Source organism: Diceros bicornis, chromosome 12 (assembly GCF_020826845.1).
Source record: "Diceros bicornis minor isolate mBicDic1 chromosome 12, mDicBic1.mat.cur, whole genome shotgun sequence".
Lineage (NCBI taxonomy): Eukaryota > Metazoa > Chordata > Mammalia > Perissodactyla > Rhinocerotidae > Diceros > Diceros bicornis.
In genome coordinates, this window is record NC_080751.1 from 55461940 (window position 1) to 55482196 (window position 20257).

At 42.4% G+C, this 20257-nt stretch overlaps 1 protein-coding gene across 1 annotated transcript; it reads left to right on the forward strand.

Annotated features, from left to right (window-relative positions):
- Positions 1–1752: 1752 nt before the first annotated feature.
- PPM1G (protein phosphatase, Mg2+/Mn2+ dependent 1G) lies at positions 1753–20229 on the forward strand. The gene is made up of 10 exons (XM_058551558.1): positions 1753–1998; positions 14863–14932; positions 15419–15504; positions 15849–15981; positions 16663–17078; positions 17652–17789; positions 18135–18369; positions 18750–18879; positions 19197–19299; positions 19619–20229. The coding sequence occupies exons 1-10, from the start codon at positions 1879–1881 to the stop codon at positions 19823–19825; spliced, it is 1638 nt and encodes a 545-aa protein (XP_058407541.1). The 5' UTR covers positions 1753–1878; the 3' UTR covers positions 19826–20229.
- Positions 20230–20257: the final 28 nt, after the last annotated feature.

The window sequence follows — 20257 nt, forward strand, 5'->3', positions numbered from 1 at the left end:
TTGTATATCTAGTTGTCACCTTAAACTGAACCCACCATTTTCTCCCCAAACTAGCACACACACCCACACCACATCATTCTTGTTAATGGCTCCACCAATTTTTGTCCTTCAGGGTCAAAACCTTGGTGTTATTCATTCATTCAACAAACATTTAAATACAAATGAGCTCATACAAGAATTGTGCTAGGGATGCTAGGTATTCAATGCTAAGTTTGATGGAGTTTCTGCCTTCAAAAGACTTATAGTCTATCAGGAAAAACAGGTGGGGACCCAAATAGTGTAGAGATATTACAGAAGACTTCCTGGAGGCGCCGACCCCATGGCTTAGCGGTTAAGTGCGCACGCTCCGATGCTGGCAGCCCGGGTTCGAGCCGGGCGCGCACCAACACACTGCTTCTCCGGCCATGCTGAGGCTGCGTCCCACATACAGCAACTAGAAGCATGTGCAACTATGACATACAACTATCTACTGGGGCTTTGGGGGGAAAATAAATAAATAAAAAATTATTAAAAAAAAAAAAAAGACGACTTCCTGGAGGAAGTGATGATGAAGGGGGGTTGGTGTGGAAGTATGTGTTCCATGGGTGAAAGGATAGGAACAGAAAGCATGACTTTTGAGGAACCCAAAGAGGTACTGCTGAAGCATTGAGTTGTAGGGGAAATGGAGAGAAAGTCGGAAAGACATGCTAGAATCAGTTCAAGCATGAGGGTCTGGTAAACTATGTTAAGGAATTTGGACTATCTGAAGAGCAGGAGAAAGCCTGCTTTCTCTAGTTTGTATTTTAAAAGAATCAATCTGCTCAGAGTTTGGAGAATTCCTCTTCTCCCTTCCAGCCCCTGAATCCAATCTATTACTAAATTCTGTTGATTCCTTATTGTCTAATTTGTTCCTTCATCTCTATTCCCACCGCCACCTTTGTCCCAGCCCTTCTCATTTCGTGCTTAGATTAAGAGCCCTTTAACCGGTTAGTCTCCACACTTTCTCCCTCCAATTCACACTGCACACCAAGTCTAGACCAACAGTCCTAAAATGCTACCCCAGGATAACAGTGAAGTCCAAGTCACCCATCTTGGCGCTTACAACCATCTCTACCCCATCTATCTAATATTACTACTTGAAATCACTCTGCAAGGAGGCCAGCCAACTTCCTCAAAAATCCTCCCCAACGCAGTTTACACTCTTTCTTCACCCCTGCAACCTTGTAACATTATTCCCAGATCGAGGTATTCATTTTCTTTTGTCAGAAAAGCCTCACAGTCTACTCATCTAGGCCTCACAAGGCCTGGCCAGGTACTTCGTCCGCTCAGAACAAATACTAGCCAACTTTAATTGAACAGAATCGGATCGGGTTTGCGGAGTCTGAGGACGCGGTGGGGACAGAGCAGGCTGACACATTGGAAGATGGACCGGAAGCGCAGGGTTCCACACAAAAGAGCTTCACACAAACACCCGAGAATCGGGGTAAGGGGAAGGAGGGCGGGGGCACCGGCGGACAGCTACAGGCGAAGGGCTGCCAGCCGGGCCACGCAAGGTACGCCTCGGCCGTTGGTGGGCGTGAGCGCTCCAATCTCGCGGGACCGGCGGTTGGGCGGGCCGTTGTCCCCGCGGGCGGGGCGAGTTGCTAAGGAAATGACTGGCCGCAGCGCTGTGCCGCGCCGCGCCGGCCGGGCGGGGTCTGGAGAGGCGCCGTTTCCGCTTCCGCTCCCTCTCTGCTCCGGTCCCGTTACCGCCTCCTGGCCGGCCTCGCGCCTTTCACCGGCACGTTGCGTCGGCCGCGCCGCCGGGCCCGCTCCTGCCACGCGCGCCCCCGGGGCTCCGGCTCCGGTACGGGTCGCGCTCCGCTCGCCTGCCCGTGAGGCCGCCGGCCAGCCGCCGCCATGGGTGCCTACCTCTCCCAGCCCAACACGGTGAAGTGCTCCGGGGACGGGGTGGGCGCCTCGCGCCTGCCGCTGCCCTACGGCTTCTCCGCCATGCAAGGCTGGCGCGTCTCCATGGAGGTGAGGCGGGAGGGCCCACAGGCTGGCCGATGCAGGGCGGGAACCCGACGGAGAAAGGGAGCGGGGGGATGGGGTCATCCCCGGGGAAGGGTCCGAATCGAGAGCCTGCGGCCGCAGTGGCAGTTTGCGGGGCGGCAGCGAGAGCGGGGCTGGGGCCGAGAGGGAGCTGCTGGTGCTTGGAAACGTGTGCCGGTAGCCAGCTTGGCGGCGAGGGCTCGGCCATGTGGGGAGAGGCACCTTCCGCCCACTGACTGCCCTCTCCCCGTGCCTTCGCGCCATCCTCTCTGCCAGCCCAGCCCTCCAGGCTCATAAACGGTGTGAGGTTTAGTGTGGTAGTAAAAATGAAAAGAGGGGCTATTTACTCCTTTAGTTTTGCGAGGAAGAAGCGAATACATGTGAATGACTACTTTTTTTTTTAAAATATGTGATCTGAGAGGCCTCTTTGGGCGAGGAGTTTGACAGCGAAAGGAAGCCCGGGCAAATAGTCTGTTTTAAATTCTTAGCACCTAGTTGCCTGGCCTTGGGCACCGAGTGTCAATTTCAGACGTTTGACCGGACTTCCAAGAATTGTCACTCGTTTGTATTCTCTTCAGGGCCTTTTATGGCCTTTAGGAAACTTGAGTTGTGTCAATCACTGTAATTTCTTTTTTATGCTTGATTTTTTTCTCACCTGAGATTTCTTTAAAACTTACGCAGTAATTGTCATTTGCCTTTGCTTGTTGTAGTTGATAGTTTCCTTGATTTTCAATCATCTCATCAATTTTGTTTTGTCTTAACCTACAGAGAACTGATTTTTCTTTTCCAGAAAATTTCACTCTGGATAAAAGAGAAAAATGGAAAAATTCTGGATAAAAAGGAGTAGTATTGGGCAAAATGGATGTGAAACCACAAAGGAGAACAGGGAAAACTATGGTAGGAAGGAAAGGGAGAAAGACATGTCTTTGTGAAGAGTGTTGTGAGATATAGGCAGAGGGGCCAGGGAAATGCTCTAATTATGTCTGGGATTGAGGGTTTATCCGCTTAGTAGGTGGGCTTCAGGTAACAGCCAAACACTGTCTCCCTTGGGAATTTCTTCAAATCCCTCACTCCTCCCTGTGGTTAGCTCTGGAATGACAGTATAAACTTAAATGGTTTGTTCTCAGACTCAAATTTTATACCTCTCAGAACTCAAATTTAAAGCAGGCTTTAAACAGTTCTGTTATTAGACGTAAAATTTCAAGAATGGAGGGGATCCTATAGTTCATCTCATCTAGTTTGGCTCCCACGTTTCACAGCTTGGAAATTGAGGCCCAGAAAGGTTAGGACACTTCTGCCTTGGTGGAAAGAATCTGTTGGATGAAATTGTTCAAGACACTTATTAGACACTGTTATTGTCTGTGTCAGCCTGAAGTATAGCATTCATATTTCGCTGTGGTGCACAGTATTGAGCTTACTGGGTGCGTGGTAAATGTAATTGTCTGACTGTTAGAAATATCTGGATATAGCTTCAAAGGGAAAGCCTTAATGTAAGGCTGGGGTTTGGGTTAGTTGGTAGTTTGGAGTTTCCATTTCTATGGCATTTTCTGTTAATATTGTAAGATTTGAGGTGACTATCTCATCTCACAGTAAGACTTTTCCTTCAGGTTTCTCATTCCATATTTTCCACTTTCCTCTCTGCTGTGGTTTTTCCATTTTTTGGTACTCTTCTTTCTAGTTTTCTTTATGATTGAGTCGCTTGAATATTCAGTTTTCTAAGTTGTTTCCCAGTGATTTTGTGCTGTTTGCTTCTTCTCTGCAGGGCATTTCCTTTTATTTTTAGTTTCTCCTCTGGTAATTAGAAAATGACTTTTTTCATTGGGGGCTGTTTGGTTTATAGAGATCTTGCTAGACTATTCCTTAGATCCTAATCTTCCTCCTGAGAGGTAATCACTTAGGATTGTAAAATCTCCCTATTATGCTATTTCTGAATTTACTTTGTTTGAATAAATATGCCTAATCAAATCCTTTTGAGGTCCTGTTTGGGATCCTGTTCTGCTGCCTTGATACTTTTCTTTCTGGATTTGTTTCCTCTCTCCCCGAAGTATTACATAGTTTCTTTGCTATGGCAAGAAAATAACTATGACTTCTAGCCTCTTGAGTGAATCTTATCTTTTCAGAAAGTGTAAGCGTGTTCCTCTTAACTTTTAAGGCTTAATTCTACCATTTTATTAAGTCTATTGACCTTATTTGCTTGGTCCTAATGATTCAGTTGAGGTAAGTTGATCATACCAATACACGTTGCAAAGGTTGCTAAAATCCTGACTGATGCGTAGATTCAGCCTTAGAGAGTACTATTTTACTTCTTCTCCTGAGACAAGGATGGTAGCTATCAATAGTTGGCATTTTATACTTTCTGCCCCTCTCCAGCCCCTCTTGCTGTGGAACCAGGGTGTTTTGAGGAGGTGTAATCAAAATACTACAGTTGATGTTCCCTCTCCTTCCTTCTCCATGGTTTGGAGGGACCCTCAAGCTGGTTGCGGTGTGTATTTTGGAGGTTAACACGTAGGTTGTGGAAGGTGCCTCAGAAATATGTATGGAAAGGCTCTGAGTTTTTGGTGGCTAATGAGAAGTCCAATCTGAAAACAGATTTAGTTTAAGTAGTCTTAAAGGGACAAGAATACTTTTATTTATTTATTTGTTTATTTTTTGCGAGGACAGCCCTGAACTAACATCCATGCCAATCCTCCTCTTTTTTTTGCTGAGGAAGACTGGCCCTGAGCTAACATCCGTGCTGATCTTCCTCCGCTTTATGTGGGATGCCGCCACAGCATGGCCTGACAAGCGGTGTGGATCTGAACCCCGGGCAGCCAGCAGCAGAGCGGGGGGCCGGCCCCGGGACAAGAGTGCTTTTAGCTTTTGGTTGTGATGTTCTCTGGAAGTGATAAAATTGCTTTCTATGGAGAGTTAGGATTTTTTTTTTTTATTCTGTAAATTATATTTGCCCTTTTTTAAAGGCAGTATCAATACCTAGAGTATAATTTTGAGAAAGCTAGCTGTTTACTGCCATATAGAAGCTGGCTTATTAATGGTCATAGGGGGTCATCTAGAATTGAATGTAGATAATGTTGAGCAGAAAATTCTTAAGATACCTGCATGACAGTTTCAATCATTATATTAATGGGGAAAAATAGAAAATGAGATACCACAACCATGCTGTGGGGTTCCACTTGAGAGAGAGCATCTGAAGCTGCAGAGCATTTATTGTCTGATCCTGAGATTGGTGTCTCATCTCTGTAGCTTAAAGCACTTTTTACTTACTGAACCAGATCAGAATTCCTTTGTCTAGGATGCAGCTAAGCAACTTTTATAAAAGGGTGTTCTTTTCATTTGGTTAGCATGCAGTACCAATACTTCACAATTCAAAGATAGTATGAAATGATATCACATGTATGCCCATGAATATGGAGAAATTGTTTTCTACTATACTCTTCTTTTATGAGTTCTCAAGCGACTGGAAGTTACAATCAGAACTTATTCCTCAAAATTTCAAGACTATTTCACATAAATTATTTCTGTTGCCCAATCCCCTAGTTTGTTGTTACTGCTACTTCTGCACCCCTGACCCTCTGTTGGGTTATCATCTTGGAATTGTACTTTGAGAGGTAAGGGCTTGGATTTGAGTGTAGAAATTTAACAGATCTGATCAATAGTTCTTGCCATTGTAAGCTGCTATTAAAATTATGCTGTCTGGAAGCACATATCTTTAGAACTGAACTTAAAGCATCACTGATGTTTAATCATGTGGTATAAACTGAGTACTGATTCCCGTGGAGTTGTTTTCTGTTTCCCTCTAGATCTAGTTCAAAGATGGAGTATATCAACTTTTAATCATAGATAGTACTTGAAAATGCATATACAGGTCCCTTTTTAAACAATTTTGTTGAGATATGATTTATATACCATATTCATTTAAAGTGTACATTTCAATGGTTAATATAGTCACAGAGTTGTATAGCCATCATTACTCAATTTTAGAACATTGTCATCACCCCAGAAAGAAACCTTGTAATCGTTACCAGTCACTCCCTACCCCTCCTCCTCTACTCCCTGGCAACCACTAATTTACATTGTCTCTATGGATTTGCCTATTCTGAACATTTCATATAAATGGAATCATAAATATGTCACCTTTTATGTCTGGTTTCTTTTACTAAACATAATATTTTTAAGGGTCATCCATGTTGTATCATGAATCAATCAGTATTTCATTCCTTTTTATGGTTGAATAATATTCCATTGTATGGACATTTTGTTTATCCACTCATCAGTTGATGAATGTTTGGATTTCCACATTTTGGCTGTTATGAATAGTGATGCTATGAACATTCATGTACAAGTTTTTGTGTGGAAATAAGTTTTTATTTCTCTTGAGTGTATACCTAGGAGTAGAATTGCTGGGTCATATGGTAACTCCATATTTAGCATTTTGAGGAACTGCCTAACTATCTTCCAAAGTGGTTGCACTATTTTACATTCCTGCCAGCAATATATGAGGGTGTCAGTTTCTCTGTGTCCTCCCTGTACTTGTTAGATCATCTGTCTTTTTTATTATAGCCAGTCTAGTGGGTGTGAAATGGTATCTCATGGTTTTTGATTATATTTCGCTGATGGCTAATGATGTTTGAGCATTTTTTTTTTGTGCTTATTGGCCATTTATACCTTTGGAGACATGTCTATTCAGATCCTTTGTCCATTTTTAATTGGGTTGTCTTTTTAGTGAGATGGAAGAGTTCTTTATATATTCTGGATACAAGTCCACAGGTCCCTTATCAGATATGATTTGCAAATATTTTCTCCCATTCTCTGGGCTTCCTTTTTGCTTTCTTGTTGGTGTCCTTTGAAGCACAGAAGTTTTTAATTTTGGTGAAGTTTTTTATTAAGAGTTTTATAGTTTCAGCTCTTACATTTAGGTCTATGATCCATTTGCGTTAGTTTTTGTTTATGGTGTAAGAAACGTATCCAACTTCTTACTTTTGCATGTGGATACCTAGTTGTCCCAGCACCATTTGTTAAAAACTATTCTTTTCCCTCATTGAATTATCTTGGCATCATTGTTGAAGATCAATTGACTATAAATATGAGGGTTTATTTCTGGATTCCTAATTCCATTTCATTGATCTATATACTTATTGTTATGCCAGTACCACACTGTCTTGGTTATTATAGCTTTGTGGTAAGTTTTGAAGTTGGAAAGTGTGAGTCTTCCAACTTAAGTTCTTTTCTTGTTTCTTCTTTTCTCGGTCCCTTGCATTTCTATATGAACTTTAGGATCAGCTTGCCGGTTTCTGTACAAAAAGCATCTGGGATTTCGATAGAGATTGTGCTGAATCCAAAGATCAATTTGAGGAGTATTACTACTTTAACAATATTAAGTCGGTAGTTTTCTTGTGATGTCTGTCTGGTTTTGGTATCGGGATAGTACTGGCCTCATAGGATGAGTTGGGAAGTGTTGCCTCTTCTATATTTTGGATGAGTTTGTGAAGAACTGGTATTAATTCTTTAAATATTTAGTAGAATTCACCACTGAAGCCAGCTAATACTGACCTTTTCTTTGTGGGAAGTTTGGTTTTGTTTTTTTTTTTTTTTTTTGGTGAGGAAGATTAGCCCTGAGCTAACATCTGTTGCCAATCCTCCTCTTTTTGCTGAAGAAGATTGGCTCTGGGCTAACGTCCATGCCCATCTTCCTCTGCTTTATATGTGGGATGCCTGCCACAGCATTGCTTGATAAGTGGTACGTAGGTCCACTCCTGGGATCCAAACCTGCAAACCCCAGGCTGCTGAAGTGGAGCGTGCGAACTTTACCACCATGCCATCAGGCTGGGCCCTGGAAGTGTTTTTAAAATATTATTTATTTTTAATTGTGGTAAAATGCACATAAAAAATTTACTATTTTAACCATTTTAAAATGTACAGTTCAGTAGTGTTAAATACATTCACATTGCTGTGCAACAAGTTTCCAGAACTCTTTTTATCTTGCAAAACTGAAACTCTGTACCCATTAAACAATTCCACATTTTCCTCCCTCCCAGCCCCTGACAACCACTATTCTACTTTCTGTCTCTTTGAATTTGATTACTCTGTGTACCTCCTATAAAGACAGATTTGTCTTTTTGTGACTGGCTTATTTCACTTAGTATAGTGTCCTCAAGGTTCATTCATGTTGTAGCATGTGTCAGAATTTCCTTCCTTTTTAAGGCTGAATAATATTCTATTGTATGTATATACCACATTTTGTTTATCCTTTCCTGTTTTTTTTTTAAAGTAGATATTCTTTTTTTTTTTTTGAGGAAGACTGGCCCTGAGCTAACATCTGTTGTCAATGTTCTTCTTTTTGTATGTAAGCTGCTGCCACAGCATGGCCACTGACAGACAAGTGGTGCAGGTCTGCGCCTGGGAACCAAACCCGCGCCACCAAAGCAGAGCATGCCAAACTTAACCACTGGGCCACTAAGGCTGACCCTTGTTTATCTATTGATCTGTTGACAGACACTTGGGCTATTTCTACCTTTTGGCTATTGTGAATAAAGCTGCTGTGAACATGGGTGTACAAATATCTCTTTGATATCCTGCTGGGAAGTCCAAGGTCAGGGTGTCTGGTGAGGCCCACTTCTTGGTTCATAGATGGCTGTCTTCTAGCTATGTCCTCATAAGGCAAAGGAAGTCTCGGGTGCCTTTTATAAGGGCACTAATCTCATTCATGAGGGCTCCTCCATTATGACCTAATTACCTCCCAAAGCCCCCACCTCCGTATACCATCACATTGGGGATTATGTTTCCACATAGGAATTTTACTTTTTATTTTTTTGGTGAAGAAGATTGTCCCTGAGCTAACATCTGTTGCCATTCTTCTTCTTTTTGCTTGAGGAAGATTGTCCCTGAGCTAACATCTGTGCCAGTCTTCCTGTATTTTATATGTGGGACGCTGCCACAGCATGGCTTGATGAGCAGTGTGTAGCTCCGTGCCCAGGATCCAAACTCACAAACCCCAGGTGTGCAAACTTAACCACTACATTACTGGGCTGGCCCCAACATACGTTTTAGGGGGACACAAAACATTCAGTCTATAGCACAGTGGTAATACATGCATATAATTTTAAAAGTCAGATAGTAATACATGACTTTTTAAAACCAAAAACTTAGTTCCCTTCCCATCTACCTTCAAATTTTTTATCTTGATTTGTAAAGATTTAGATAAATTTATGTATCATGAATCTAAATGGTTGATTCAGTGACACAGGGAACATTTGTGGATTTATTTATGACCTTAGGAGATTAACAGCAGGAAGGATAACCAGGCCTTTATTAATATAGATCCATTGGTTATCTAGAAGGTCAGAAGGGGCTGTCTGATAAATGATTTGGTAAGGCAAGGCCTAAGAGCCCTGACTCAGGTGACTTGTATTCTGAATCTTCTCCTCCAGAGCATCTCAATGATTATTATGTTATGATACATCTTTAGGTTTAGAGTAGGAAATGAAGGAGGAGATATCCTTAAGGTATTTGTCCTGAGGCAGCTGGGAACTCACTATCATAAGCAAACATGGAAGTCCTGCTATGTTGTTAGACCCCAGAGCTGTAAAGAAATTGAAGACAGTCTTTGCTGTCATGCTGGTTTACAATCTAATTTTGGACCTAGGACTCCCTTTTCTCCCATGGAATGTTGGATAACAATACAGATAGCCTATGCTGAGTGCCAAATTACTGGTAGAGGCAATAAATATTAAAAGAGTTCAGAGGGGAGAATGATCATAGAGTATTGGTGTGATTGAGAAAGATCTCTTGGAGGTGGTGAGACTAACTGGATCTTAAGGAAAAAGTATAAATGAGGACAGGTATGGGGAGGAAAGTAAAAGAAGAAAAAGTATTAGAAGGAGGGATAGGAGGAAAGATTCTGAGGCAGGCATGCTTACTACTATGCTGGGGTGGGGTGGTCAGCATCAAGAGTGAAGTAGTTTCTTTTGGGGAGTGGTATGAGAGTTAAGAGATTAGGTTCTAGAGATAGGTAGGAATGATGACTGAGTGCCTTAAATTGCTAGTTTAGTTGTATGGAATTAATCTTATATGCAGTAGAATCCACTGAAGGTTCTAGCAATAAAATGTTGTATTAGGAAGATTAATCTGGCAGCTGGAAACATGTAGGCTAGATTACAGGAGACAGAGAGTAGACAGGAGAGGAATTAAAATACTATTGAAAGTAAAGTAATCCAGGAACAAAGTTATGAAGGAAAACTCAGCAGGACTCAGTGATGGATGGTGGAAAACAGCCAGGAAGTCAAGGAGGACTAGTGTTAAGTGTTACCTGGAAGAGTTAAGATTCCATTGACCAAAATAAGACCTGTAGGGGAAACTCTGATTTTTTGGAGTCTACTGAGTTCCTGTTTACATATGTTAAGTTTGAGGTGGAGAAGGGACATCCTATAGAAACAGGCAATTTGGAGGTACAGAACTGTGGTTCTTCACAGAACCCAAGAGAACTTTTCAAGAAAGCTGACATGGTTTGTACTGTTTAATTATGTGCAATAGTTGGGGAGAATTGAAGCCTGCAAAATGACTATTTGGATTGCTGTTACAGTCATTGTCTGTCCTGTGAAGTAAGATCTTGAAGGAGAAGGGTTTGAGATTAGGAGTTTAAGAGGAAATGTTAATCTGGAAAGAGAGGAGAAATAACTGCATTTGAGGCAGAAGTGAAGGAGAGGTTAGATGAAGCTATGGAGAAATTTTGAGGTAGAATAGGGAAGATGAGGTGGTTCTTGAAATATGACCTTGATCTAAGTGAAGAAGTTAGCTTATTTGCTACGAGTGAAAGGAGAATAGCATTGAGACCTTGAATAGTGCAGAAAAGGTTTGTGACTGGCTGTGGTTAATAAATTTAAGAGTCAGTGCAGAGTACAGAAAAAAAGTGAATAGAAGTAGTAACCATAATCAACATGATTTATGACATTTTATGACTAGCAATACTTAGTAGCTGTGATTCAGAGGTAAAGAAAGCAGTTGGTCAGGTTACACAAGGTTGGATTAGTTTTTCTAAATTGCTAAGAGATAGTGTTGAAATACTTGGCTCTGGCTCAGAGAGGGACAGAGAGAAAGAAAGGCAAGGGTAAATGTAGGGAGGCTATGATCAAAGGTGTGAAGAGGGAAATTGAAGTGCTTAGAGAAAGTGGTGATATAGATCCAACGCCTCACTGAGAAGTGGAAGAGAAGGTAATGTGGAGTAGTTCTAGAACAGACCTCAAGGCATAAGATGAATCTTTATGGTGGGCAATTCCTCTTTGAGAATAAGGACAGAGAAGAAAAATGTGAGCCAGGTGCTGAATTTCAGAGCAGAATATAGATATTTATATGTTAAATTCCAGCTTACAGAAGACTTTTACATGTTTGGCATCATCCTCGCAATAGTCCTGTGATGATATTGGTAAGGTAGATATTCTTATTCCATATTATAGAGCATAAAATTGAGGCACACTGAGAGGTAGCTGGCCACAGATCATGCAGTATATGGTAGCATGGCAACTCAAGGCCAGTTCACAGATTTGTTTGGTCGTTATTCAAAATGGACCAATTATTGTAGAAAAATTAAAAATTTAGAAAAGTAGAAAATAATTATTACCCAAATCTCACTCTGCCAAGTTTAATATGTGATCTTCCAGACTTCTAGCCTATACACACAGGTACTTTTTTTTTTCTTCTGCTTTTTATCACTTAATATATTGTGAACTTATTTCCAAATTAACAGATATTCATCATTTCTAACAGCTGTATATATATTCCATTGGAGGGATGCACCATTTGTAATCTAATCTATTCATGGAAATTTAGATGGTTATAATTGTTTTTTATTATAAATAATGCTGTAGTGAACATTCTTATACATATCTTTGTATCCTTGTCTTATTAATTCCATAAAATAAACTTTTACAAGTTGAATTACTAGATCAAAGGGCATGCACAATTTAAATTTTGATACATGTTACCAAATTGCCCTCCAGGAAACCTGTACTAATTTATATTCCTGTCGATCAGGAAATGAGAATGTGTTTTTACCTCAGTCTTATTATCACTTGGATATTATTAATCTTTTTCATCATTGTAATTTGCACAAAAGGGTATTACCTTGTTTTTAATCTTCATTTCTTTGATTGCTATTAAGGTTAAGTATTTTTTCGTACACTCACTAAGGCTAGATCTTCTGCTTCAAGATCACATGCTCTTGTGAGAAACAGAGGAGGAAATCAAAAAGATGGTTTGAATAGAGTTGTGGGTTCAAAAGAGATGATACACCTGTGATCTGGAGTAGCGTTACAGGACAGAGAAGGACCAGTTGATTCTCCTGTTCCACTGGGAAGGAGTGGACAGGAAGACTGCTCCTCCCCTACTCTACCAAAAAAGTGGAATTAGTTGGACGAGTTTCTCAAATTTTAGTAATACATTGAGTCATTTAATAGTTAATTTACTTTTGAAAAAGCTAAACATTTCCCATGGTTCAGTCTCACTCCCATCCCTCTGTACCTTCATTCCTTCCCACAGTTAACCACTTATATTAGTTTTATTAGTGTCTTTGTAGTATTACTATGAAAAGACAGGTATCTATTCCTGTGTTCCCTCTTCTTACACAAAAAGCAACTTACTAAATATATCATTTCTGCACTTTGCTTTCTTTATTTAACAAAATATCTTGGAGATCTTCCATGGATTTTTTTTCTTAAAGGAAAGCAATACTTTTAGAACTCCGGTATTCACTAAAATGATTTTAATTTAATGTTACTTAAATGTGTACAAACATAGAACTGGACATAAATTGCATTCTGACAAACCACGCTACAAAATCAACAGAATTAAAATCAACATTAATATGACACGACTCTTTTGCTGAAACTAATTAGACACTCACAGCATAACTTAGGTAGTGTGTGTTGAAGTAGTTTCTTATGGGTTTAGCATGCCTGTACTACACTGTGTCCCGTGCCAGTTTAATTTTCCCACTGCTTTTCTGTAATCCAACCCAGTCCTCGTTACTTTGTTCTACTTTTTTTTTATTTCATAGCACTACCATCTTTCCATATGAATTATACCATCATTCTATATGATTTACCTATTTATTGTGTTTATTGTGTATGTCCCTCATTAGAATGTAAGTTTTTTATGAAGTGCAGGTCTTTATTTTATTCACTGATATATCACAAGCACCCAGAACTCATCCGGGCAGATAATGGATACTCAGATATTTGATGAGTGAATGAATGAATGAATGAACTTTTAGGCACATTAAAGTCTGAGAATCACTGGTAGAGGATGATGGGGCGATATACAATCATAAAGGCAGGCAAGAAGGTGCTAAGATGGTGGTGAGAGGAGAGGAAGGCCCAGTAAGATAAACCCTGACTTAGAGGGAAGGGAGGCCAGCGTGGCTGGTGGTGGAGTGGTTGGAAGAGGGAGAAGATGACGTTTGGTCTCTGGTGCTCTCCAGATACTGGGGATGAGGCTAAGAGGCAGTTGGTGATGACCTTAGACCATCAAGAGCCATCTATGGCAGCCCATTAGCTTCTGGGGCACTTTCCCCTGGAGATAATCAGAGGGAAATACAAAACTAGCTATTTTTTAATGCTCTCCTTCCCTACCTTAAAATAACTTATTTTCTAGACTTGTATAATGAAGGCATAGTCTTATTTCAGGGACAACAGAAGAACCACTGCACTCAGATTTCCTAACTATTAATACAATTAGAAATTTTAAAACGCTAATGCCTGAAAGAGGAAGGAGAATCTATTAACTTACATAAGGATAATCAAAGTAAATAATTGATTATATCCTTTTTGTTTGTAGAAAGTACTTGAAAGGAAGGTTGGGTTGTTTTCCAAGATGGGGCAGAGTCAGCTGTGGCACACTTTTACCGAGGTCAGACAGTCTTGGTTGAACTATGGCTTAGCCTGGAATATTAGTTTGGGGTGGCAGTTTTGTTATTAGAAGAATTTGATCGAGCCCAGCCTTTCAACTAAAATGTTGGTGTGGCAGAACCGTTGCAAACTTCTCTTCAGGTATGTTATGCCGTCTGAGTTGAGTGATATCTCAGTTCCAGCTGGGAGTAGGAGTAAGAAGGCTGATTACATGGGGCATTGTAAATTCCAGTTAACAAGTACTAAACACAGTGTCGTTTAATAACACTATTTGTTGGGAAGATACTCTTTTGTCAATATATCCTCTGCCTAGCCTGAGGTTAACTTCCTGAGTGAGTTAAACTTTGAGAGAAGAGAGGAATAATTTGTTTAGATGGTGCTTTTTTTGGGCAGGGGGGTATAAGTGTATACAGTTTTACAAATTTCTAGTGCTTTCACTTAGTCTGTCTTAGGACTCTTCTAGAAACTTTCCAGGTTGGTAATGCCCTTGGGTCTCTTGCTATATTCCCTAAAATTTTCTTTGAACTTCACTGATTCATAGAATTGGTTTGGAAGTGACTTTAAAGATCCTTTATTCTGGTTCTTCCCATAGTTGTCACAAACCAAAAGGGTCAGGTCTAGAGTTCCAACAGCCAAACTTTCTGCCATCTGGACTGAGATCTCCTAGGCTGAGGCTGCTAGACTGCAGAGGTAGTGACCTGATTCATCTCTCTCCCTTCTTCCCTCCCTACTTGTTTTCTTTGTCCCCCGTCCCATCCTCCCTTGCTTTCCTTCCTTTCTTCCTCCCCTGTACTTCTTTTCTTATTTTATCATCCCATCTTCCTTTCTTATTGTAGGTAAGCCAAAGAAGGTTTAGTGAGATGATGGTGTGAACGCGATCCTCATGACCTGAGGTGCACAAAGAAGAATATCCTTTGACCTTGAGAAATGCTAATTATGCTGTTCTTTTTCCTAGGATGCTCACAACTGTATTCCCGAGCTGGACAGTGAGACAGCCATGTTTTCTGTCTATGATGGACATGGAGGTAACTTAAGCAGATCATATTGGTAACATTCTAGGACCCCAATTCCAGACTTTACAGGGCAAGAACAGGTCCTTGGTTCTTACACTTTCCAAAGTTCTGGTCCTTAGATATTATTTCCTGCCTGGTGCTGTTTTTCTCTGTTCTGCCATTCTTCCTTCCCAGTAGGGTGTTGTATTGGTTCATAATCTCACCAGGCCTTGTTTTAATCCAAGAAGCCTCTTCTTACATTGGCGTTTATCTTTTTTTCACTGAGAACTAAGTATACAGGTGAGAAAAGACAAGTGATATATTAATATAGCCCTGAGAAAAGTGATGATAAAATCTGTTTTCTGGATCAGAACTTCCCAAACATTGTCTTTCAAATAGGTTTCAGTTGTGTGAAAATACTCATCTCCTCAACCCATTTACTCCAGTATGGCATATAGATATTATATTACTTTCTATGTGTGGGAAGCAGTGCTCTGGGTGACCTGACCTTTCTTCTAGGGGAGGAAGTTGCCTTGTACTGTGCCAAATATCTTCCCGATATCATCAAAGATCAGAAGGCCTACAAAGAAGGCAAGCTACAGAAGGTCTGTCTCCCCACAGTGTTCATCCTTCACTTCTATAGGCTTTCCCTTGTTTTTCAGTCCTTGGCTTTTCCGTTCTCATTGCCACCTAGCTTCTTACTGTATTTCTTCTTAAAGAATTCTGTGCCTAAAATGAGCTTATTCCCACTTGGGCCTTTTTAGAGCTGCCTTATTAATTCCCAGAGATGTGAACTGTTTTTTAATTTATATATGAATGTCTCTTAGTATGGTGGACCACACTCTACTTTGCATTCCATTCTTGTGCCCAGGATTATATATGGGCAATTCATTTTGGACCCACTGTACTTTTTCCTGCACTTACCTCATACTGTTTTGCTTATATTCAGGCTTTGGAAGATGCCTTCTTGGCTATCGATGCCAAACTGACCACTGAGGAAGTCATTAAGGAGCTGGCACAGATTGCAGGGCGACCCACTGAGGATGAGGATGAAAAAGAAAAAGTAGCTGATGAAGATGATGGTGAGTGTGGCATCCCTTGTTTGAGAGGAACTCAGCATTTTAAAGAACTATTCTTTAATATATATTATTTATGTATCAATTCTAAGGGGAGATGACTTCCTAAGGACCTAGGGGGTCCTTACATTAAAGAACCCTATGTTCTCCTGCACTACATGTGGTTATGAAGAGGAGAAAGAGAATTAACCTTTGTTGAGTGCCTAGTGTCATAGTTTTAAACATTTGTATATACATTACCTTTGTTATTGTGATGGGGTCCTTCTGGTTCCTATTAATGTTTATACGACCTTTTTTCTAGACTGGAGCTGTCATTAACCCCAGCAGCCAGTCATTAAGCCTGGGCCATAGGCCTAGACTAGCACTGTGGGCTTCCTGGGTTCTCAGCCAAAATAGGGTTTCCAACTTACCAATAAAAAATGAGAAGTGATAAGGGAAATATAGTAACTAGTGTTCCTTTGGCTAAGAAGGGGGTGAAAGACAAAGACCAAAAGAAATCTATAGAGGCAGATGGTGCTTGAGGAGAAGGAAGCAAAGCAGTGTTGTTGTGAGACTTGATAAGTGAAAGGAAGGAGTAGGAGGTGGTGGGGAAGTGGAACTAAAGTTGCAGGGCTGTGGAGGTAGTGAGAGGGACTGATCCCATGAGGAGTCTGGCATGGGGGCGCTGATTTAGCCTCTTCCCTGCAGTGGACAATGAGGAGGCTGCACTGCTGCATGAAGAGGCTACCATGACTATTGAAGAGCTGCTGACACGCTATGGGCAGAACTGTCACAAGGGTGCTCCCCACAGCAAATCTGGAGCTGGGACAGGCGAGGAACCAGGGTCCCAGGGCCTCAATGGGGAGGCAGGACCTGAGGACCCATCTAGGGAAACTTCTTCAGAGGAAAATGGCCCCACACCTAAGGCCCACACAGGCCTTTCCTCCAACTCGGAACGTGGGACTGAGGCAGGCCAAGGTGGTGAGCCTGGTACTCCCACTGGTGAGGCTGGGCCTTCCTGCTCTTCAGCCTCCGACAAACTGCCTCGACTTGCTAAGTCCAAGTTCTTTGAGGACAGTGAGGATGAGTCAGATGAGGCGGAGGAGGAAGAGGAAGACAGCGAGGTAAGGGCCTGTGGGAGCAGACAGATGCTGAATTTTCAGAGAGGGCCTGTTTGGTCGCCCTGCATAGCTTTTGACTCTTCCTTCACCTATTTTGACACCATCCCCCAAGACCCACTATATTCCAAGCTTTTCTTGAATCCACCAACACAGGTACCATTAGCCTTCTTACCTCTTTCTTTGTCGATACTATAACAAGTAGATCTAGTTCTGGCCTTTCAGAATCTGTCTCCTAGAGAGGGAACAAGAAGTTGGTTGTTGTTTCTTTGGATATTTGGCTGTTTCTCTGGGCACCTTATTTTTTGGCCATGTTGTCTGGAAGGTGCTTTTGGCTGATAGCCCTGGCCTTCCCCAGGGCTTCCTGCTAGAGACTGCTGAGCCCAGTTCAGGATATCAGTTATACCCATCCTAGCCCTCTCCCCTCCCCCAGATTTTCCCATCATGATCATACAGTTGCATATTTCAGTGTTTTGAGGACCTATGTTCAGTCAGGGCCTCTTGGTTCTGAGTATGAGTGGGGGGAGGGGGGCAGGGGGTCATGCCAGTCTCAGCAGCCTGGGATCATCCCTCTGACAGGAATGCAGTGAGGAAGAGGATGGCTACAGCAGTGAAGAGGCAGAGAATGAGGAAGATGAGGATGACACTGAGGAGGCCGAAGAGGACGAAGAAGAAGAGGAGGAGATGATGGTGCCTGGGATGGAAGGCAAAGAAGAGGTGTGTAGAGAAGGGGGGCAGTAAGTCTGGAAAAGCCAAGAGGCAGATGTGAATCCCCTGATTTTAATTTGGGAACAGGGGATCTCCTTGCTATTTTAGCACTGAAGTCATGTCATGGGGTGGGGGGGATATTCTGCAAGGGGAACGAAGTCTTTTGGGTACAATTATCTCAGAAGAGGGAGGGAGCATGCTGTAGTCTTGGGAAAGATTAAATTTGTGCTCTTCCTGTTAAAGCTCTCTTGGTGGTCCTAGTGAGAGGAGAAGGCATAGGTGAATGGTCAGGGGAGCACTGATGAGGAGCTTGTGTCTAGGAGCTCCCATGATGCTCCCTTTCTTCCTCTTAAGCCTGGCTCTGACAGTGGTACAACAGCAGTGGTGGCTCTGATACGAGGGAAGCAGTTGATTGTAGCCAATGCAGGAGACTCTCGCTGTGTGGTGTCTGAGGCTGGCAAAGCTCTAGACATGTCCTATGACCACAAACCGGAGGATGAAGTGGAGCTAGCACGCATCAAGAATGCTGGTGGCAAGGTCACCATGGATGGGCGAGTCAACGGGGGTCTCAACCTCTCCAGAGCCATTGGTAAGGGCCAGGAAACCGTGGGAAAGATTTCTGGGGTCTTGTTCTCTGTTGAGACTGTCCAGTAGCAAACTTTAATCTCCATAGCCATGGTACCTTTCCAAGTACTTTCGTATCTACTACCTCTGTCCTTAAACGTCTCTGTGAGATTGGTAAGATAGGTATCATTTTGGATAATGAAAAAGATAGGTTAGCGACTTCCTTAAGGCTCAACAACCTGAAGACAGGGCTAAAATTAGAAAAACTAGAACTCAGTTCTCCATTCCACTAGATTATAGAACTTTGTAAAGAGAGAAAATGAATGGCAAGGCTTGATCAGCCTCAAACACAAATCTGTGGGAAGTGCTCAAACTACTCATCAACCAACCATTCCTTTACTTCAGGAGACCACTTCTACAAGAGAAACAAGAACTTGCCACCTGAGGAACAGATGATTTCAGCCCTTCCTGACATCAAGGTGCTGACTCTCACTGATGACCACGAATTCATGGTCATTGCCTGTGATGGCATCTGGTGAGCACTGACAGAATGCCCTAAAATTCCCTTTTTTTCTGCAAAATTCCCTTTTTTTCTGCAGCATTACTTCTCTTGTAGGGCTTTGGGCTGCTTTTGGCTATATCATCCCTCTAATGGCTGCATTCAGCACCTTTTCTAAAGCTGCTCTAGGATTAAAGCCTAGGCAGACCTCTTGGTGTCAAGACCCCCAAGCCTAAGGCAGAGCTGAGGACAGTCTCTATAGGTGTTTACATTGGCCTGGGCTGTCACCCCTGTCTACACTCCTATACTCTGCCTTGGTGTGACTAAAGAAGATTCTGTTGTTTTGACCCCAGGAATGTGATGAGCAGCCAGGAAGTTATAGACTTTATTCAATCAAAGATCAGCCAGCGTGATGAAAATGGGGAGCTTCGGTTATTATCATCTATCGTGGAAGAGGTGAGTCCCAGGATGGAGGAGAGAAGGTGTCTGGTCTATGCAGTCAAGGTTTTCTCTTTTGACCTGAGCTAAGACCAGAGCCTGGGAGTATCATTAATTGCTGACAGATGCCAAATCCCAGGTAGAAAGTTCCACCTTCCCGCATTTCCCTGACTTATCCTTATGCCTCATGGACTAGCAAGTGGCCTGTTTTGTGATACCTGTTGCCCATTCCCCTCCTTCCTCCACCTTATCTCAGCAGGGCCAGCCCTCTTGTGGAATTTAGGTTCCCAGGAAGGTGTTCAAACCCTGAAGCTGAGCTACCCCATCCCTTTTGTAGCTGCTGGATCAGTGCTTGGCACCAGATACTTCTGGGGACGGTACAGGGTGTGACAACATGACGTGCATCATCATTTGCTTCAAGCCCCGAAATACAGCAGAGCTTCAGCCAGAGAGTGGCAAGAGGAAACTGCAGGAGGTGCTTTCTACTGAGGAGGCCGAAGAAAATGGCAACAGTGACAACAAGAAGAAGGCCAAGCGGGACTAGCGGTTGCCCAGACCCCTGCCCACCTAGACTGTTTTCTGAGCCCTCTGGACCTAAGACTGAGTTTTGTCTTTTTCCTTTAGCCTTAGCAGTGGTTATAAGGTGTGCAGGGGGAGCTGGGTGGCTTTACTCTGCCCATTCCAAAGAGGGCTCTTCTTCCACCCAGCAGCCTGGGAGCCTCTGCTGTCCTCCCCAGCCTCCTCCTTGCTCCTTGGGGCTCATCACCGGTTCTGTGCCTGTGCTCTGTTGTGTTGGAGGGAAGGACTGGCGGTTCTGGTTTTTACTCTGTGAACTTTATTTAAAGACATTCTTTTTTATTGGCGGCTCCATGGCCCCCAGCCGCTTGCACCCGCTCTCTGTTGTACACTTTCAATCAACACTTTTTCAGACTAAAGGCCAAAACCTAATTGTGCCTATGGTGTCCTTTTTTCTCTG